General features: G+C 37.9%; 1 protein-coding gene across 1 annotated transcript in view; it reads right to left on the bottom strand.

The window, feature by feature from the left end:
- DHX15 (DEAH-box helicase 15) overlaps positions 1 to 19,283 on the bottom strand; it is a 44,076-nt gene that overhangs the window by 21,970 nt on the left and 2,823 nt on the right. Inside the window, exons 2-5 of the mRNA XM_084266657.1 lie at positions 16,267 to 16,615; positions 11,298 to 11,491; positions 10,041 to 10,200; positions 9,427 to 9,645 (exon numbers count right to left, since the gene is read on the bottom strand). Coding sequence (XP_084122783.1) covers positions 9,427 to 9,645; positions 10,041 to 10,200; positions 11,298 to 11,491; positions 16,267 to 16,615 — 922 coding nt within the window. The remainder of the gene's footprint in view (positions 1 to 9,426; positions 9,646 to 10,040; positions 10,201 to 11,297; positions 11,492 to 16,266; positions 16,616 to 19,283) is intronic.

Below are 19,283 nucleotides of genomic sequence, written 5' to 3' on the forward strand. Positions count from 1 at the left end.
ACAGACTCCAGGACAGTTCTATACTTGAGACAGAAAGATACAAGTAAGCATTGATAAATGAAAGCGCTACACTCTTCAGGCCACACGTACTCAGTCACCTATCATCCTTCAGAAAAGATAAAAAAGTGTTCTTTCTCCCTAGAGTTTCTCAATGTAGTTTCAAGCCTCCCTGATCAGGACTCATTAAAATATTTCACCGTAGAGATGACAAGTGCATGTATAACCATTACTCTCCACAGATTTGCAGAGGTACTACAGACTTTTCATCATAAATTGCTGAAAGAAGGATGCAAGTCACTAACACCGACTGCCACTCAAAAAGATTAAAAGAGGTGGGGCTTTTTTAATTAAAAAGAATCAGTATTAAGAAAAAAAAAGTTAAATTACTTTTATTTACCCTGCTTAATTGTATCCATAACCATCCTTCAGTTCCAACAGACATATAAAACTGGTACCCCAGACTACACAATCCAGAAGGAAAGGGTGTAACAAGAATAGTTTGAAAGCATTAAGTATTCATTTAAGTGTTAAAGATTCATTTATATGACATAAGCAAAACAGGAGAGATACAGTTACAGACACAAGCCTAACTTTAATCCTTTGAGGATTCTACAAGTCTAACTGAATAGTCCTAGTTTACTAAAGCATAAAAGGCTTTTTAAAAAAAAACCACAAGTATTCACATGCCATCTACTTCAAATCCCTTACAAAAGCTCTTGAAGGATGATTATTCCATCAACCCACATGTAAGAGGAGGTTTCTTCTTGGAGGGAAGAGACAGAGTGTAGAGTGAACTTGCCTTACATTTAGATTATGCCAGGAAAAATCCTCAGTGCCCTGACTACCACACTGACTACAAGAGATAGCTGGTACAAGGGTCCTGGAAGCAGGAACAGACACAGGATCAAAGGAGCCAGTCAAACCCACGAACGCCCAGTGCATCAGCACAAAGATTTGCTTCAAAATTTATCAAAGAAAGTAGCCTAACATGCAGAAAGTGTGACACTTAGACAAAGCTGAAGTTAGTGGACTGAACTTGGACTCAGTTCCTTGCAAAACTGAAGGCTTATTAGGAAGCATTATTTGAAAAAACAGTTCTCAGTAAAACCCTAGTAATGTAACCATCCATCTACACTCATTCTAAAGAGCTGACTAACAAGGTACATAGCAAACAAGAAAGCTACATGCTCGCTAAAACATCTGTCTCCAGCGCTAAGTGCCATATACACTCAACATATCTGTACTTGACACCTAGTCATCAGAATTGATACAGACAGCCTATTATGTATTTTCGAGTTACCAACAACTTGATTGATCCAGTCAAAATGAATTAACAAGACACAGTATCTATAGTTCAGCTAGGACACTAAGGAAACTAGTATCAAGTAGCAGCTAAGAGCTCCATAGCAACATACTCTGACTATAACATGGAGCCCTCAACATTCTTCCACAGCCTCAAAAACATTAGATTCTCCTTGGAAAAGCTCCAAAGGCAGACAAATACCAGCAAAGCTAAAACATTTCTTTTTATGGACATATTAGTACTCAAAGAGGTAACGGGATGGTAAATATTTTTCAACCAGGAAAAACAAGTCATCTATACATCCAAATGGGAGATCAACAACTTGTATTTTGTACATACAGCTAAACAGTTTACAAAAGGAAAAAAGCTGTAGCCAGGAAAGTAATTTAATCAATATTATCATTATTAGATCAAGTTTCAGCTAATCTAAATGGTATCCCTTCCAAGAAATTGCTGTGATTAATGCTGGTTTTTACACACAATCCCAAGCGGGCTGCTTGGTTTTCAAACTCCTAGACAAACAGTACTTTGAACACCTGTCAAATTAGGTGGATCTCATTCAGGAGCTTAAGGATCATAAAGCAATTCTAAGACACTAAAAAGCTTCAGGAACCTCAACTGTGCCATAAATTTCAGTAGCACTTAAGTCTGTGCAAGACCCAATGCATAGCAGGGTCTTGTTCAGAAAACAAAGCTTATTAATAGGGTGCACAGATTCCCTTCAATTTATTAGAAACAGTAGTACAGCCATCTGTATTTTCACATAAGAGTAGGTTACTTATGCCTCCAGAATCTGACACGTTTTTACTCCATCTCAACCCACTTTTCCAAAGAAAAGGCAGGCTGATGACTAATGCCTAAAAAAAACAAACCAAAAACAAAACAACAAAACCACCCACCACCACAACCCCTTGGATGCTGTATTTTTTATTCCTCTCATTGACACTGTGTTTCTGTGAAGTTAGAAATACAAAGATCTATCAAACCAGAGGGAAACTGAGTTCAAGGCAGGTTAAAAGGAGTCCCTCATTCTCAGAACACCACGTTTGCTGCTTATATTCTGTTTTAGCATCCTCTAGATGGGGACAGTAATGCCTACTATTCACATCAAGCTCAAGAAATCAAAAGCACGGTGCTTTCTTTTTCTCCTCTCATAGCAGATTTACAAGTTAAATAACTAGTTATATTAAATGATTCAAGATGATACAGAGCAGAACTATTGCTCCAGCTCCAGTGAAATACACAGAAAATACCATCTAACTCTGTTTAACTACACAGTCAAAAGCCAAAACAGCAGTCCTGAGTCACACACTCTCACCCATAAACAGCACTGAATTCCATAGTAACAGCATACAAAATATGCACACACTTTGCAAAAGGTTAAACATCTTACAGTACCAATACTTCAGGTTGTGGTCAAAATTAAATACCCCAAAGCATTTTTAGCCACTCAGTAAGATAAAGCATCTCATGTCACCTGGAGGTATTTCACATCAAAATCTACTGGACTGGAACCATGGCTGCATTTACTCTCTGTATGATGAGCACTGAGTGCTACTTTCTGGTCAACAGGCTCTTACCGCTCTGCCAACAGCTAAACCACAGCAAGCAACAGCAGCAGGTTAGTTTCTGTAATGTTCAAGACTGTCTTTTCAGAGTCTATCTCTTTGTCTTCCATCTCTCTCATACCACCCAGTACCGCTTTCACTGCTTAAACAACATGCAGATAAAACAACTTCAGGTAGAACAAGAGGATAGTGTTGAATTCATACCCCTCTCATTCGTAAAATGAGCACTGTAACAGTGCTAAAGTTTCCTTTTCTATCCCTCACTGCAGAAAGTCAATACAAACCCTTCCACATTGCTCAAAGGACAGCATGGAAAGAGGACAAAAGGAAGGTTTGCTGAAGAAGCCAATTTCTTTATCCTGACAGAAATTATCTGGGAAGATATGATTAAAACTGTCAGTATTTGAAACTAAGAGGGACAGAACTGACCATTTTCCTATGGCTTAACTTTAACAGCACCACTTAGAGGACTAATGCTTAGACTCCATCCAACACCCCTCTGCTCCCTCCTGTTTGAAGTGTTCAAGGCCAGGTTGGATGGGGCGGCTTTGGGCAACCTGGTCTAGTGGAAGGTGGGTGGAAACTAGATTATCTTTGAGGTCCCTTCCAACCCAAACCACTTAGATTCTATGATTATCAAACACAATCAAGACCAAGAACACGAACAGTATTTAGTATTACTAAGCAATATTTAATAATACTCTTTTTACAGAAAGATTTCACTTTTGAAAGCCTTATCAGTCTTCTAGGTGTCCCTTGAGAATGGTCTGTGTCAATTTAATTTAGAAATGTTGGTTCCTCAGGATCTGTGTCAGAACATGGAGTGGAAACTAATGAACAAACCACAAACCAATACCCTCATCAGGTGCCTCCAATAACACATCTCCCCCAGAGTTTATCACCTCACTACTCCAATACTTAATATTCCCCTAGATCTGAATCAAAGCCTAAGGATTTGAACATATCATCAGTTTATGTAAAAGAAGATGTATAAAACTAAACACAGAAGAGACTAATTTGGCTTATCATGCACACCACATTTATTTTTTTCTCTATCTGCTGTTGAAAACGTCTTTATTACACTATTCAAACCAAATGCTCGGATTAATTTCTCTGGCAATATTTTTTCAGTAGAAAGTAAGGTGTTCATACTGAAAGGTTACTATTAGCAAGAACAGCAGCAGAAAAGGATTACAGGAGCAGCTGCATATATTCGGTTAGCGCACCTCATACTTAAGAAGCAAGTTTGTGCTGAAGAAATACCGTAAAGATTCTTGCATAGAGAAGTTCCATGGAATGGTAGTCAAAAAAGCCCAAAGAAAACTCCAGGAAGATTAACAGCAATGACGTTTACAGAATCACAGAACACCAATGTCGGTAAATGCTCCACTTCTCTGGGAAGATTATTCCAAAGGGTGATTATTCTCATTTTGAAAAATTTTCCTCACATGTCCAATCAATCTCCTTAAGACTAACTTGTACTCATTACCTCCATCTTTTCTATGTGACTCCTTGTCAAAAAAGGAGTTTCCATCTTCTTCGTAGCCACCCTTTAAATACCGGAACAAGGTGATAAGGTCTTCCCTAAGCTTTCTTTTCTCAAGGCTGAATAAAATCCAGCTCTCAGCCTTCCCTCATATGGCAGGCTTCCCAGTCCTCTGATCATCTTTGTGGCCCTAAGTTATTGAGTTAAATGCTCCTGCTAAGCTAACAATCCAATAACCAGAATTTGCTTCCCTTTTGTTTGTGTGCAGGACCCATCATCCCTGCTGCCATGGATGAGGCTTGAAATTACACTGATATTAAACAGCAGTTACCAAACAGCTGACCGAAAGTTACCCTGAGCCAAAGTACTTCAAGGGCTGGCATTCAGTCGGGCTCACAGGCCAAACTGCTGTATGTAAACATCCATTTAACTTGCTGGTCAGGCTTCACTCAATCTTCAGATCTAAACTGTATCTCATTATCTTTAGAAAACTGCTTCTACAAAGAGAGGGTGACTAGTGATGTCATTTTAAGCACATTTAATGGAACAATTCGAGCACTTGGCAAGCAAAACAATTCAATGACTTTGTAAACATGGTCCTCGGGAACATTATTTCAGAAACCCTTTCTTCAGCTCTTTAAATTCAGAGCATTTAAAGACTATCTCATGAGGCCAGCAAAACTTCCAAGACTGCTCCAGTGTCTAAACTCTTAAACAGGAGATGATAGTCTTATCTACAGCAGATCAGCTGCTACACTATACATAGGTTGATTTAGCTTTACCTTGGATAAGCAAGCAGACGTAACTGTTAAACCCTGAAGGAAAACTAATACCAAGTAAATATAAAGCATTTTACCTTGCACAAAATGAGTACACAAAGGAAAGAAAAAAAAATCAGACTAAACACATAAATAAAATGTACTCCCCAAACCAGAAATATATGGCAGACACCTAACCTTTCCCCTTCTCTTTTGAGTTCCTGACTGACAAGGGCATTGAGTTGGATGAAAAGAAACTGTCTAGAAACTTGTTTTCATCCTTAAAGCTGCATGAACTTGACTAATACCCCCCTTTCTTCCCCCAGAAAGGAGGGAAAACTGATACATACTAAAACAATTAAACAGTAAAAAAAACCTGTCATAACTGAGAAGTGCTCTCTGTCAGTAAGTCAAAACCGAACTTGTCCCAGCACAGTTCCTACATTCAGGATTTTTTGGACCTGGTCTATTTGAAATATTTAATATCAATACAATCTCAAATGAACAGAACACAAGAAAAACTTCCTCCTTTTAGCACCTGTACACAATTAGTATTATACTTTCAATTTAAGCTCCCCAACTACTCAACACTTTCTCTGCAAGGCTAAACAAGACAACCTGTGTTCACTGCAGCCCAGTACACCTACTGCCTTAACCTTACACAATCCATACTACTGAGATTAAACAATAGTTGTCAATTTTTACTTCCATTTCCTCAGAACATCGTCTCTGCTACTTTCTTTCACAGTTCCAGAGCTTACCCAGCCTCACTGTAATGAAAAAGTGTGCCTTTAAAATAAATCCTCATTTATAGAATGTTTTACTAAATCCTCAAAAATGTTTTGCAGCTCTTTTTGATACTAACATCAGTTTTACCAACATTACTTTAAACCATTCTGAAACAGTGACCCCAAAACTTCACAGCAGCATTTTTCATATTTATCTACAGCAAAGAACAGCGCTGACTTTGTACTTCCAATCTCCAAATGCAGCCTGGATTCTTCCTCCTAAATACGTAATGATGCATTTGGCTTTATGGAGAAAAGGGTACTGGCATGGCAAAGAACACACTTTGCATTCATAAGTGCCTAGGTAGCTAAGATAAGTGGAAGAGGTCTATAAGGTTTCTGTCATTATTTCTGCCTCCCCCACCCCACAAGCTTCATTGGTAAGGATTTTACACCTACTCTCAAGATTACTGATCTTAATGGAGTGTGAAATCTAATACTGTTTTAGCAGAGCTTCAGCAGACAATAAACCAGCTACCTCCAAGCACTGCAGGTGAGCCACTCGAGACATTTAAAGTCAAGTTTAACAAATGTGTACCTACACAGACTACCAGATCTGTAATCTCAATGACTGAGAACAAGTTTGACAAAACCCATTGTCTAAGACAGACATGGTGACTGAAATGTAATTATACTTTCTCCTAGTGAACAGAATTCCCTGCCAGTTTCCAATTTTGCCCATGACCCATGTCAGTCAACCTGACTTAGTTATCCAGGTTATCTCAGCTTATACCTTTTTTGAATACTGGCACAAATGTTATTTCCATCTTCTAGAATTTCCTTGATATGCCAAGATGATTTTTTTGCTTGCTTTTTAAAACCAACTTATGAACTCTCTTCCATACAGGGACTATAGGACAAGTCTTGTTTCAAAATGTTTATTCCTAATAAACGTTGGTTTTAACAACATCCTCTTTGGTTACTAATGACTGAAAAGCAGTTCATGCAACATAACCATGTCCTTTTGCTCCTTTCAGGATTCAGGAAATAAGTTTTTATTGAACACTTATTTCCGCACCATTAATAACAAATTTGATCTTCATCCAGTAACAGGCTTATATAATTAAGATTCCTTTCGTTTTCAAATGTATTTAAACTACTATCACTTTTTTTTTAGTCCTGACACAGAAACCTCCCTAGTATCTCCAGGTTCCATCATTAACTCTATGTCTTAACTAATTGTACTATTTAACTGCTATCCATCTCATTCCCCACATAGGATTACTTCAGGTTCAGTGGGAAGTAGAGGCAGTAGCAAGTAAGGACACTCATTTTGCCTGCAATTACTTTCAACTCCAGTTCACACATGCACGGTTCCACCTAAAACTTCATCCCTTCATGTAATCTCAATTGGCTTTCTAAACACATCTGACAAGAAAATCAAAACGTTCTTCATTGTGTTCATATTTTTTTCCAGAATCGAGTAGAACTAAAAAGCATTTTTGTCCAGCAAAAATCAATGCCAAGACTCCAGCTCCTAAGCCTACTGAACCCAAACCACACAGTGGTAGTGGTACCTAGAGTACACTTTTTGTTCTTGAGATTCTAGTAGGTCCTATCACTTTAAAATGAACAATAATACACTTGTAGACTGTATTATGAGGCTCAAAAGATGAGCCTCAACAGATGCCCCAAAACATCATGAATCAAAATGGATGTGTCCCTTCAAAACTCTACAGAAACTGAACCAGACTTCAATTTCATGGTAACTAGCTCAATTCATACTTGCTGCAGGCAGAACCACTACAGTGCCCTTAAACAGTATCATCCACAGAAACCTGTGAAGTCTAGCTAAAAAACAGAGAATAGAGGCTACTAATACAAGTTTTAAGTGATTTAGTAAAGCAATACAGTACAAAATTGTTTATGCAAAATTATCTAACATACGAACACATATGATGTACAGATTAATTACTAAACATTTGTTTATAACATCTAATGTCCTGTAAATTAACCCAGTGGAAATCAAAGTACCTGTTCACATATTAAAAACAGAGTACCTCTGTAGCACTGACTAGTACTAGACCAGTTGGGGCTAGAGCCATTTTCCAAATATGAGTGGTGCTCAAGAGTTCATAGTATCTGAATAAAGTTATCCCACCCCTCAACTCTCAGTTGTTGCAACAAGTTACTTAGAGCAATATGTAGCAACTGATGTAGCAAGGACATAATTTATCACTGATAATTAGAAGGATAAGTATTTGTCCCTCATGAAAGGTCACGTCCCTCATGAACCATCCTGATTCAGCACCCTGTAAGAAAACAAAGTCTGCTGGAACAGCCAGACAGCAGCGTTCCTCTCCATGGCCACTGGTTCATTCACATGCTTCCAACAGTTACTTCAATTCTCACATTTACCCACCAGACTAGAACTTCTAATAAAACCAAACAAATGATTCTGGCTTTGAAACCACTCAGTGTTTCTCCCTGCCTGCACTTTAACTCACAGCAAAATTCCAAGCCAAGAACAAAGAGGCCAGAGTATCTACTTTTATTAGGCACACAGTCACTGTTTTGATTTCCTAAGGGAGGAGATGACCTGCCAGTAAACTTTTTCATCAAGTGTCTTTTAAAACTCATCTAAGAGTTAGCACAGTGCACACCTTTAACATCCCAAGTTATTTGTACCATTTTCTTCCCTTGGAATAGTTAAAAGACTATGTATGCTTAGATTACACTGAATTGTCCCACATCCTTTGAAGGGTATTTCTACAAGAAAAGTTACTGGAAGAACAGAAAGTCAGAGTAAGTGTGTTTGCTAGCTTCATTTCTCCCCTCCTAAAAAGTACTAGCTTTAAGTTGACCCAGTGAAAGTTTCACAAGGCCTATGGGGTTTTTACCTCTTCTCCACCTCATTCTACTGATAGGGACACTCAAAAAAAGCTTCAAAAGCAACAGATTAGGACTAAAACCAGCCCAGTTTATTTCAAACATAGCAGCTAAAATTTCCAGAAAATCCCCATTTCTGATGCAGTTTAGCTTAAGTGCTTTTGTGCAATCACCTTCTGCAAGGCACCGAGTGAACTTCTGAGACATAACTCCCATATCTGTCACAGAAAGAATGCAACCTCATAAAACTATTCCTAAACAAACAACACACAAATATTTATTAAAACTACTACTGATAGCTAAGTAGCAGAACCAAAGTGTTTTTTCCCCAGGTAAGTTGTACAATAAATATATCCAGAATTAAATAAAACGACAATTTCAGTAAAAGCATATATGCTAGCAGATAGCCAGGACATTCTGTGTTCACAGTAGTACAAAGCTAGGGTTTGTACTACTCTACGTTTCTACTTTTAAAAGTACATAAGAGAAATTTTCATCTTGGAGAGGGCTTGCATAGCATATGCATGTTACAGAAACATACAGTAATAATCAAGGATGACAAGCGTACAGCAGGTAGAAAACCTCAGGTCATTTAAGTGATGAACTAGCAAATGGAAACAACATTTCAGTCTACACAAGCCACCTACAACAGTGTATGTACAGAAAGATGAACAAACAAAAAAGAAGGAAGTACCTCCTGTCCGGTAAGAAAGAGTAAGAGATCCCCTTCCTCTTCTTCACACATGTGAATCTGGATCACTGTTCGAATGGCAGCTTCAAGGTAGTCCCTTTCTGGTTCAGGAGTATAGAATATCTCCACAGGATGGGTGCGACCCGGGATAGTCAGAAGAGGACAGTTATCAAAATAGATCTGAAACTTGCCAGCATCTAAAGTAGCACTCATGACTATGACCTGTGGGTTTGGAGAACAACAAGAGAGTTACTCCAAAGGTTAACAAGAATGAGTGTTACACATACACTATGTAAGAAACTGCACACACACCTGTTGACTGTGATTTAAAGCATGCTTTTCTCCCATGAACACAGCACCCTTGCTAGAGGTAAAAAACCCCATTCCTACTCAAATACAGAAAGGTTAAGTCACAATTACTACGCTCCTAGTATTCTCCTCATTACAAACTTTATTAAGAATTTCCTGGTGTTATCTTCCCAATACACATTATCATTAGATCAAAACAAAAGTTGAACTACTTCAGTTGATTATAAACATTTGCTAATTAATGTTAATTACACAACGGAATGCCTGCAAGAAGAAAGGAGATGCTGCTGAGTTTTATCACTACTGACCTTCAAATCAGATCTTTGCCTGACAACTTCCTTCAAAACTCCCATCAAAATATCAGTAGCCAGTGTTCTCTCATGGGCCTCGTCAAGAATTATAACACCATAGCGCTCCAACAAAGGATCATTCATTGCTTCACGAAGTAACATACCATCAGTCATATACCTGAACATAAAAACAATTCCAACACATTTTATTAAGTACAATACAAAATCCTCTCCTGTCTCATTCACTAAGTTGCTTGAACTAAGCTTTTCATAAACTTTTTAGAAATAGCAACATCAGTAAACTATTTCCAACAATGTAACAAGCCTATTCCAAGTTTTCCAATAGGAATTACTGCAGAGTGTAAGTGAAATGTGGGAGTAGAGGGGAAGCTTAAAAAATGGGAAGGGGAAACAAGGTTTGGAGGCATTTACAACTAGTCTGCAGACTACTAATAGCAGACTTCAGGGACAAGAAAAGGAAGGAAATCCCACCTTCTAAAATTCTAGAATTTTTTTTTTTTCCTGCAACTGTTTCTCCCTTTTTCTGTTTACAGCTGTCTTCACTTTTTGCTTTCCATCTCAGTTAAATTTCTTTACTTTATTCCCAACTTTCAACTACTTGTATAAGCAAAAAAGACATCATCTTACAGAAATGCACTATTCCTTGAACCATGCTTTGCAGAATCTTTTTTAACTAAGCATCCCACTGTCATGTGCAAATGATGTATTAAGCGGCCTGGTTCCATCTGCAAAGCAGAGGAATCTAGAACAGCTGACTAGAACACTATGGATTATGTATCCCAGAGTCAGGTATAGGCCAATTTTGAAGCTTTGTGGCAGTTCTTCCTACTCAAGCAAGCTACTGAACTTCACCAGGATTACCCTGAGCAGGAAGGTACCACACAGGTCAGCTGAATGCATAACAGAGAAACTAAATGCTGAAGGGCTTTATTCTGACTAGCACCTTAATCATGAAATTACATCTTCAGATCACTCCCCTCTCTATTGATCACTTAAAATTAATTTCCATAGGATGCAGCAATTTCTTTAGGAAGAATGACTCATTTTTAATTCCACTCAAGCCTCACAAGTAGGTTTCTCCCAGTTCATGCCATGGCTCCAGTCTCTCCACTCACAGAAAGTCCCTGTCTACAGATTCGCTTCCCTTCTTCAATACTTTTTTCGTAACTTTGCCTACACCATTCACTGCCCTGAGAGTTCCCCCACCTATAAGCAGACTGTGTTGTACCATAACCTGGCAGAAGCCATACTTACTTCAAAATAGTTTTTGCACTGCTGCAGTCTTCAAATCGAATAGAGTAACCAACCTCCTGGCCCAGCATGACATCCATTTCATCTGCAACTCGCTGTGCCACACTCATTGCAGCTACTCTCCTAGGCTGGGTACATGCTACTCCCCTTTTTGGTCCGGGTAACGAGCGCATGTAGTCAACACACCACTGAGGGATCTGTCAAGAATAAAATTCAGTTTTAAGCATGCTTCAAATGGCTAGACATACTTTGTAACAATTGTATTATATCAAAGTTAGTTAGATGCTAACTGCATGAACAAAAGCATGAGGGCAGAGGGACTAATTAGTTAGATCCAATGCCACTAAATAAAGCACACCTTAAACAGGTAACTACCTTTGAACCAGTGTAACCAAAGTTAGATCAGTATCTTATACTTAGTAGCAGTCATCATACTCCAAAGCTATCAAAACTACAGTTAACCCTCAGAATTTTGAAGTCTGTCCCACAGTTCACCGTTCAAAAGTTATCCAGCAAACACACTGTATTTTGTGGCTTTTAAAAGTAATATTATTCATATATTAAGCAAAAATAAACAACTTCAGTGACAAAAATGTCTTAGCCAGAAATCACAACAAATAAAATAAAATTAGCAAAAAACCACAGTCATGTTCATCTGGTTAATTATTATTCTTTTGAAATTTTATCAACCAGGTAAGAAAAAATAGGGATGTCCTATGTTAGCACTCATTTTATTAGCTAGTCTGCAGTTTTCTGCTCTCATTAGGAATCTGCAAACAGCAAGATTCATTTAAAATGGAAATTTTTACTGAGAATAATTTCTATGGTCAAGAACAGATCCAGTAAGACAGTGTATTCTTTGGGGGCTAGACCCAGTGATCTCTCAAGGTCCCTTCCAACCCCTGATTCTTAACATGTTCTCAGTGTGATGTTTCACGAAGAGACCTCTCCAGGCACAACTAGTTCCAAGCCTAGAGATCAAGAAATCCACTCCTTAGTAATTCCTTTTCAAGAACTTTTAAAAGCTCACATTTACACAGGAAAAAAAGTTCATACAATGCACCAATATGGAATAACAGGAAAAGAAGTATAATTTAAACAAGTAATTTTTTTTCCTCTAGTATACTGTATTTCTACAGAAAAAGGGACAAAAGTGAACACAAACATACAGACAAGTATAGACTGTAATGAAAAACTTTTTTAAAATGGAGAATATAGACAAAAAGCAGATAATCAAATGACAGGAAACAACTCAACTGCAAGGAACTCAAATTTCTGAGAACGCTGTTCAAAAAAATAAGAGAAGCATTTGAATACTGATAGCACGAACCTGAAACCCAGTTCTGTGACATATACACACTAGCCCAAGATGCAGCATACAGAAAGGAATTTGCTTCCCAAGTCACTAATTAAAAACTCGGCTCTAAGCAAATTAGGTGAAGCTTCTTGACTTTAAACAGAGCAAGTCCTGAAATAAAACTTCAAAACAGCATGTCTGCCAGGACACAACAGCATAAAAGAAAGTTAATTTAGAGGTGGCTTTCCAGTCAACAGCAAAACCGGTCTCAAAAGTGGAAAAAGCTTCATTCAATGTGTTAAGCTAATTCAGATGACCACCAGAATACTTTTCACATCCAGCTTCAAAGATGTACAAACACTAGGGAAAAACTCTGCCATACTACATTCTCTACTTCAGTCCTGACTGGGAATATACTGAACACTTACCTGGTTCTTCTAAAACTTATCATCATAAAGTTAATTCAAGTCCACTGACAAAATCCCTACAAATCAGCAAATCCCACAGCTTTCCTTAAAAAAAAATATCAAAGCCACGAGGAATAGCTTCCGTTGGCACCCTTTAACCTCAAGGACTTTCTCAATTACTAGAAACTTTCAAATATAACCTCCATAAACACAAGCAGGTAGGGACTACACATACAGTGGCTTCTAAGATGAAAGATAAATGCATTGAGGGCTGTTAAAGACTATTCCAAATTCAAAGGAAAGTTGGCTTTAAAGGGATGCAGGGCAAAAGAGGAAAGCACATAATCCTTCTAGCTTTTCTGAACCACTTCAATTTATTGAAAACCTCTGCTAAAGGCTATAGGGTAGAATTATTATTACTTGAAAAAAGTGTCAGACTTCTACCTACATCAATTCTCCTGTGGACTGCAAGACCAGCAGGAGATTAAGCTATACTCTAAATCACCTTGCTTCTGAACTTCACCTGCCAAGAAAACTTGCTGACAAAGTGGAATCCCTTTCATTATGTCAAACATCCTACCCTTTATGGTTAATGCTCTCAAGTGAAAGCAGGTAATACTCAACTATCCCATCTAGAGAAAAAGTTTGAATTATTGTATCAGCACCATAGATGATTCCTCATTAAAAGGAAGCACACATTGAAATTACTGCAAGTGCCAAACTTTTTCTAAAAAACTCAGCACATCCACCACCCTGCATATTCCACAAGCATTTAAAGAAAACAGATAAATTTAAATTACAAATCAAGCCACTGCAAACCCTAAAGACTTGAAACTTAATGGTCTTGCATTCCAATACACTGATTCAGCAATTTGGGATTAATCTATGTGTAACAAGACTTTGAGAAAAGTTTTATCTCCTGTTGTTTGCATTGTAAAAGCCAAGCGTTGCCAAACCTGGATGCTCTACAAGACTGAAGGGAAAACACGTACACAACAATCAGTGATGGGACTTGACAGGCAGCAGCATTCTCTCAAAAAGATTATCCACTACTAACAGCCTTTTGTCAGCAGGAAAAATTATATTTCAAATAATGCCAACTTTATAACAATAAGAGCAAGCATGTTCGTGTATAACTTCAGTTCGAGGATTAGAGGGTTTTCTTAACCACAGATAATTATTTATCTTGCTCTGATCAATGAATGCAAGAAAAAAAAAACAAGCACCCAGCTGGTTTTAAGACAGCACTTGATCACAAAAGAGAATGTAACACTATCATATGCAAAACAAGGTTTTCATTAAGTGGCAGCAGGATCATTTTCAGTGATATGTTCCTACAGAGACACTCTCAATTGTTTCAAAACATATCTGCAATCTCAGAGAATTCAGAGGAAGCAGTGAAGCTTCTGAGACCGTTTATGTGCTTTTGGTAGCTTAAAATCCATTTTTAGGAAAGATGCCTTAGGTCCTTTTTCTGAAAGGGTAAAGCAGTAAGGCAGTTCAGGAAACTATTTCTGCCTGTGGAATAACATGATAGATGTATTTGAATTCATATGATACTAAAAACACATACCCCTTTAGAGCTTCAAATCTTCAGATTACACAAGAAAACACCTTGTTTTCATACAGGTACATATAAATTATTTTTTTTAATATGAATGTTCAGATCACTATCTCTTCCAACTAACTATATAATCAAACTTCTTCTGAATAATTCTGTAAAATCCTCATCTCAGCTTATACATGTTAAAAAAAGTGATACAGATAATACCATACGGTACCTTCAAATAAGACACTGGCTCCTAAAATTTGCACCAAGAAAGGTATGCACATTTTACCCCTGTGCTTGAAGTATTTCCAGTTATCCATAGCACTGCCACATACACCCTTCATGTTTTTGCAACGTGCACATTTTATGACTAAAAATTTATTTCTGTAAGACTTACTGTGAATTAGCTACAATAAATTGTATAAAGACTAAAATATCCTTTAGTTTTTACTTTCTGCCTAGATAAAAGGAATTTATCAGGTTATAGAACAAACTTTTTGGTATAAATTTCCTCACAGATTTTAAACGGCAAACAAAAAGATAGATTAAAATTCTGCACAAGTTTGACATGCTAAAAATGCACAGCTGTGTTCCTTGTATCTTAGATCTTCACTGTTTACTGGTCCCCAAAAATCTTCTTAAGGGTTAAGGAGGCTCTACAGATCTGTTATCACTAGTTGCAGTGCTGAGGAAGACTTTTAAAGCCATGAATCTACCAAAGTTATTTTAACCACAGCACTGAGAGCTGTATGACCTCTGAGAAGTTTCAGTACTAAGGAAACAAGTGTCATCCTCTAAAGTTTGACTGAAACACATGATCCAATCTGATCATGTCAAAATGGTATCTGATATTTCGATTCACTTTAAGGTGACATCTGCAGCACTAAGTTTCTGTGACTTGTCTACGTTTTATGAATCACAGAACAGTCAAGGTTGGAAGGGACCTCTGGGTATCACCTAGTCCAACACACCTGCTAGAGCAGGATCAACTAGACCACATTGCACAGGAAAGCATCCAGGCAGGTTTTGAATATCTCCAAAGACGGAGACTCCACAACCTCTCCAAGCAGCCTGTTCCAGTAATCTCCTACCCTCACAGTAAAGAAGTTACTCCTCATGTTTAGCTGGAACTTCCTATATTCAAGTTTTTGCCCATCGCCTCCTGTCCTGTCAGTGGGCACCACTGAAAAAAAGATAGACCCCCATTCTCCTGACACCCACTCTTCAAGTACTTATAAGCATCAATAAGATCCCCCCATCCCAGTCTTCTGTAGGCTAAAAAGCCCCAAGTCCCTCAGCTTCTTTTGGTGACAGATGTGCTCTAGTTTCTTGACCAGTAATATTTTTCCTACTCTCCAGCTGCTACCTACAAACCACAGATGTACATTATGAACCACCACCTCAGTTTGTGGAATAGTAGTACACTTTTGTGAAATAGTTGTATGTTTTTGTACAACCAGAAAAGATAGCTAGCAATCCTAAAGCCTGAGCAGCAGACAACAGGTATGGATTGTGAAAAAGAAGAGAAGCTGGAAGATCCTTCTCACTTTGGTATTCATTGAGGAAATAAAACATTCACCAAATTAGTTCTGCTCACAACTTGAGGCGTTCTTATGCAATGAATTTCAAGAAACCAAAGCCAGTTTCACACCCACAAACACACCTAGCAACAGCCTCAACCTTTAAAAAAAATGCAGTATCATATAGGTAAGAACTCACCTGTGTTGTTTTACCGGACCCAGTCTCTCCGACCAGCACAAATGACTGATGCCTGATCAGAATATCCGTGAATCTTTCTTTATATTCCCAGACAGGAAGCTGTAGCCTTTTTTTCAGGATGTCGTAATAGCGTGGTGTATGTGGTAGATTTGTGAAAGGGTTAATACTGTGTGGAATCATTGCTGGTTTTATAGTTTGTAACCCAGCAGCTGCATAATACGTGGAGTTGGATGTAGCTCGCAAATCTTTCTCCTTGTCCCTTTCTCTGTCACGATCTCTATCTCTGTCACGATCCCTGTCGCGATCTTTAGAACGGTCATCACGGTCCCTGTCCCGGTCACGATCTTTCCTAAAATGAGTTAACAGACACAGCAGAAAGTGAGATACTGGACTGCTAAAATGCAAAATAGGAATTTAGATAAAATTAAATTTAAAGGTATCTACTACAAAGTGGATATAAACCAGATCTTTTTGAAAGCCTTGCATACAGCTATATGGAAGGATACACATCGAAGAGACAGTACCGAATATTAAGCATACGTAGGTAGCTACGCTCAATGTACATCATAAGCATGGCCACACCCTCTCATTACAGGCAAGGCAGAGGAAAGCTACCACATGATAGCTTTTTTTGGTCAGTCTTCCATACAATTCTGACTCAGGTTCGTTATACAGGTTGCTACATCTGAAACCATTAACTCAACATGATCAAGTTGTACCATCTTCTCCAGTATTAGCTTCCTAACACTTAAAAAAATAAATCAGAATTGCTGTATTCCCATTTGTTCCAACTTTATTAAGTAAAAAAAAAGAAAAGCTTGTTGCAAAAGAACAACAGTGTTATTTTCACAATAGTTATTCACTCAAATTTCAGTTTCTGGACTCAGTGATAGTTTCTGACTTTGCAAATCTACATACTTGTTCTTGCACATACCTCACTCTCCCTATGAACACTGAAGCACTTGCAAAGAAATCCCTAGTCTGACCCAAACAACTACAGCTACACACTTCAAAATAGAAAAAAATCCCTAACTTACCCTAATCCAGCACTTTGAAATAAGCCCCATTTTACAAAAACAGCCCATCACACTTTAAGACAAAGGATAGTGGCACCTCTGCCTCCAAATCGGAGGATATCCTCAGCTTCAGGGTTTTTTGTGAATTATGTTAACTGGAATCCCATCAAAAATGGCAGAGTAACAAAGTCAACACCAGCTTTATAGTAAAAGCACATGCTAACATTTTTACAAATGGTGATTAAGGGAAAACAAAACCTCCCCCTCTTTCTTGCCAGCACTCAGGCATGCCTGAAATAAAAGAGAGCAATTCTAAAGAAAGCTTTTGGCATTGGCCTCTCCACAGCTGCTTTTATTTTTTATTCACAGCTGGCATTCAAATGTATACTGGTGAAGTAATAAGGAAATTCCTACCTACAGCTAAGATGAAATAACCAAGATACTAGTACTAATTCTATAAATTTTAATTTTAAATGCAATGTACATTGGAAACAGCCACCACTCCTGTTCTAGTATAATGTATTCTATGCAGGCTGTAACTCACTTGCATTCAGATTTTCTTAAAGCTTTGGACACTGAATTGTCTGAAACTTAAGGCTCTTTTCGATCTTTCACTTGAATCTGCAATACCTTGGCTTCAACATTACTTTTAACAGTCAAAGCTAGAAATCTCTTCTTACTGTAAACAGCAGGAAAACATTGCAGAACTCAGTAGGTTCATATTCCCTGGTATGGAAAAGTTACCCATTACAAACTGAAAGGAACTAGGATCCATTTATGCTATGCTTAATGGTGGAAGAGTCTAACAGCATGCATAAGATGGGCATAAAACTTTGGGCTTCTAGCTCATGATCTATTCACGATCAAATTTTTGAATATCTGCAGGTATTGGGTTAAAGGAGTACATGGTCAAGCAGTAACATCATTAATAAGAAAGGGAATAGAAGTATAAAAGCAATGCAAGAGTAGTAAAACCACGGTAAAAGGCAACAGCACAAACTTTACTGAAGGGAGGAGGAGTAAGACACATTACTAGTTCGTGGGGTTTAGTTTTGTTTCTTTGGTGGTTTAGGGGGGGGTTTGTGTATGCTTCTGAAGGATTTTTATTCTTCAACTAGTCAAAATGTAAAAAAAAAAATAATCACCACACTAACAAAACAAAGTGCTCCATAACCACTCACCTAAACAGTATGATTTCAAAAGCTTCTACATGACAGATCATCAAGTTATCTTCAGGTATGCTTCAGCCTCATATAAACCAGCACTACTGCTAAAACCAACAGTACATTGTTGCCAACCCTTCCCGTGTGTTGGTATAAGCATTTCCAAAGTCTTGAGAAGAACAAGGGCAACACTCGCTTTCTTCTGTGTTGGTAGCAATTCGTGTGGGCTTAAAGCATAGATAAAAATACAGCCTCAAGAACACACCAGTGGATTAAGTGGACTACAAATACGATCTAGAACGGAAAGTCCTTTAATCCCCTATTTCTCAGTTTCTTCATTGAACAAATAAGAAAATAAACCAATCAAGTTATATCTACATTTCAGAAGTAAACAAAACCCCAACTACTTACAGGTTAATCAAGAGTTGTGTCTTGTTTTAAAAAGAAAGAGAAGCAGGGACAACCAGGATAGAAAACACACAACATATAACGTACCCTCAAACTTACTCTTAAATGCTTATCATTTTATAGCAGTGCTTCCCCTCACCCATAAAAATGTTTTCCAGTCTCCAGCTGTTACTGAAACTTACACACATCCAGACCTCTTCCGTCAACAAGAGAAAAGAGGAATGTCAGTTATGCTACCACATGAACTTACTAAACTTTGCAAAAATGCAACTTGGCAGTTCTTGATTTATACTGTCACCTTTAAGTTACTTGTCATTATTACACATAGAAGACTGACCTCAAACCCAGAGCTGAACAATAAAAGAATCATAATTTAATCACATTTGTCTTGTGCCTAAATCCCGTAAGTGTCTTCATAACCATAAGGGGG

The sequence above is a fragment of the Gallinula chloropus genome (genome assembly GCF_964237585.1).
Source record: "Gallinula chloropus genome assembly, chromosome: 7".
NCBI classification, from domain to species: Eukaryota; Metazoa; Chordata; class Aves; order Gruiformes; family Rallidae; genus Gallinula; species Gallinula chloropus.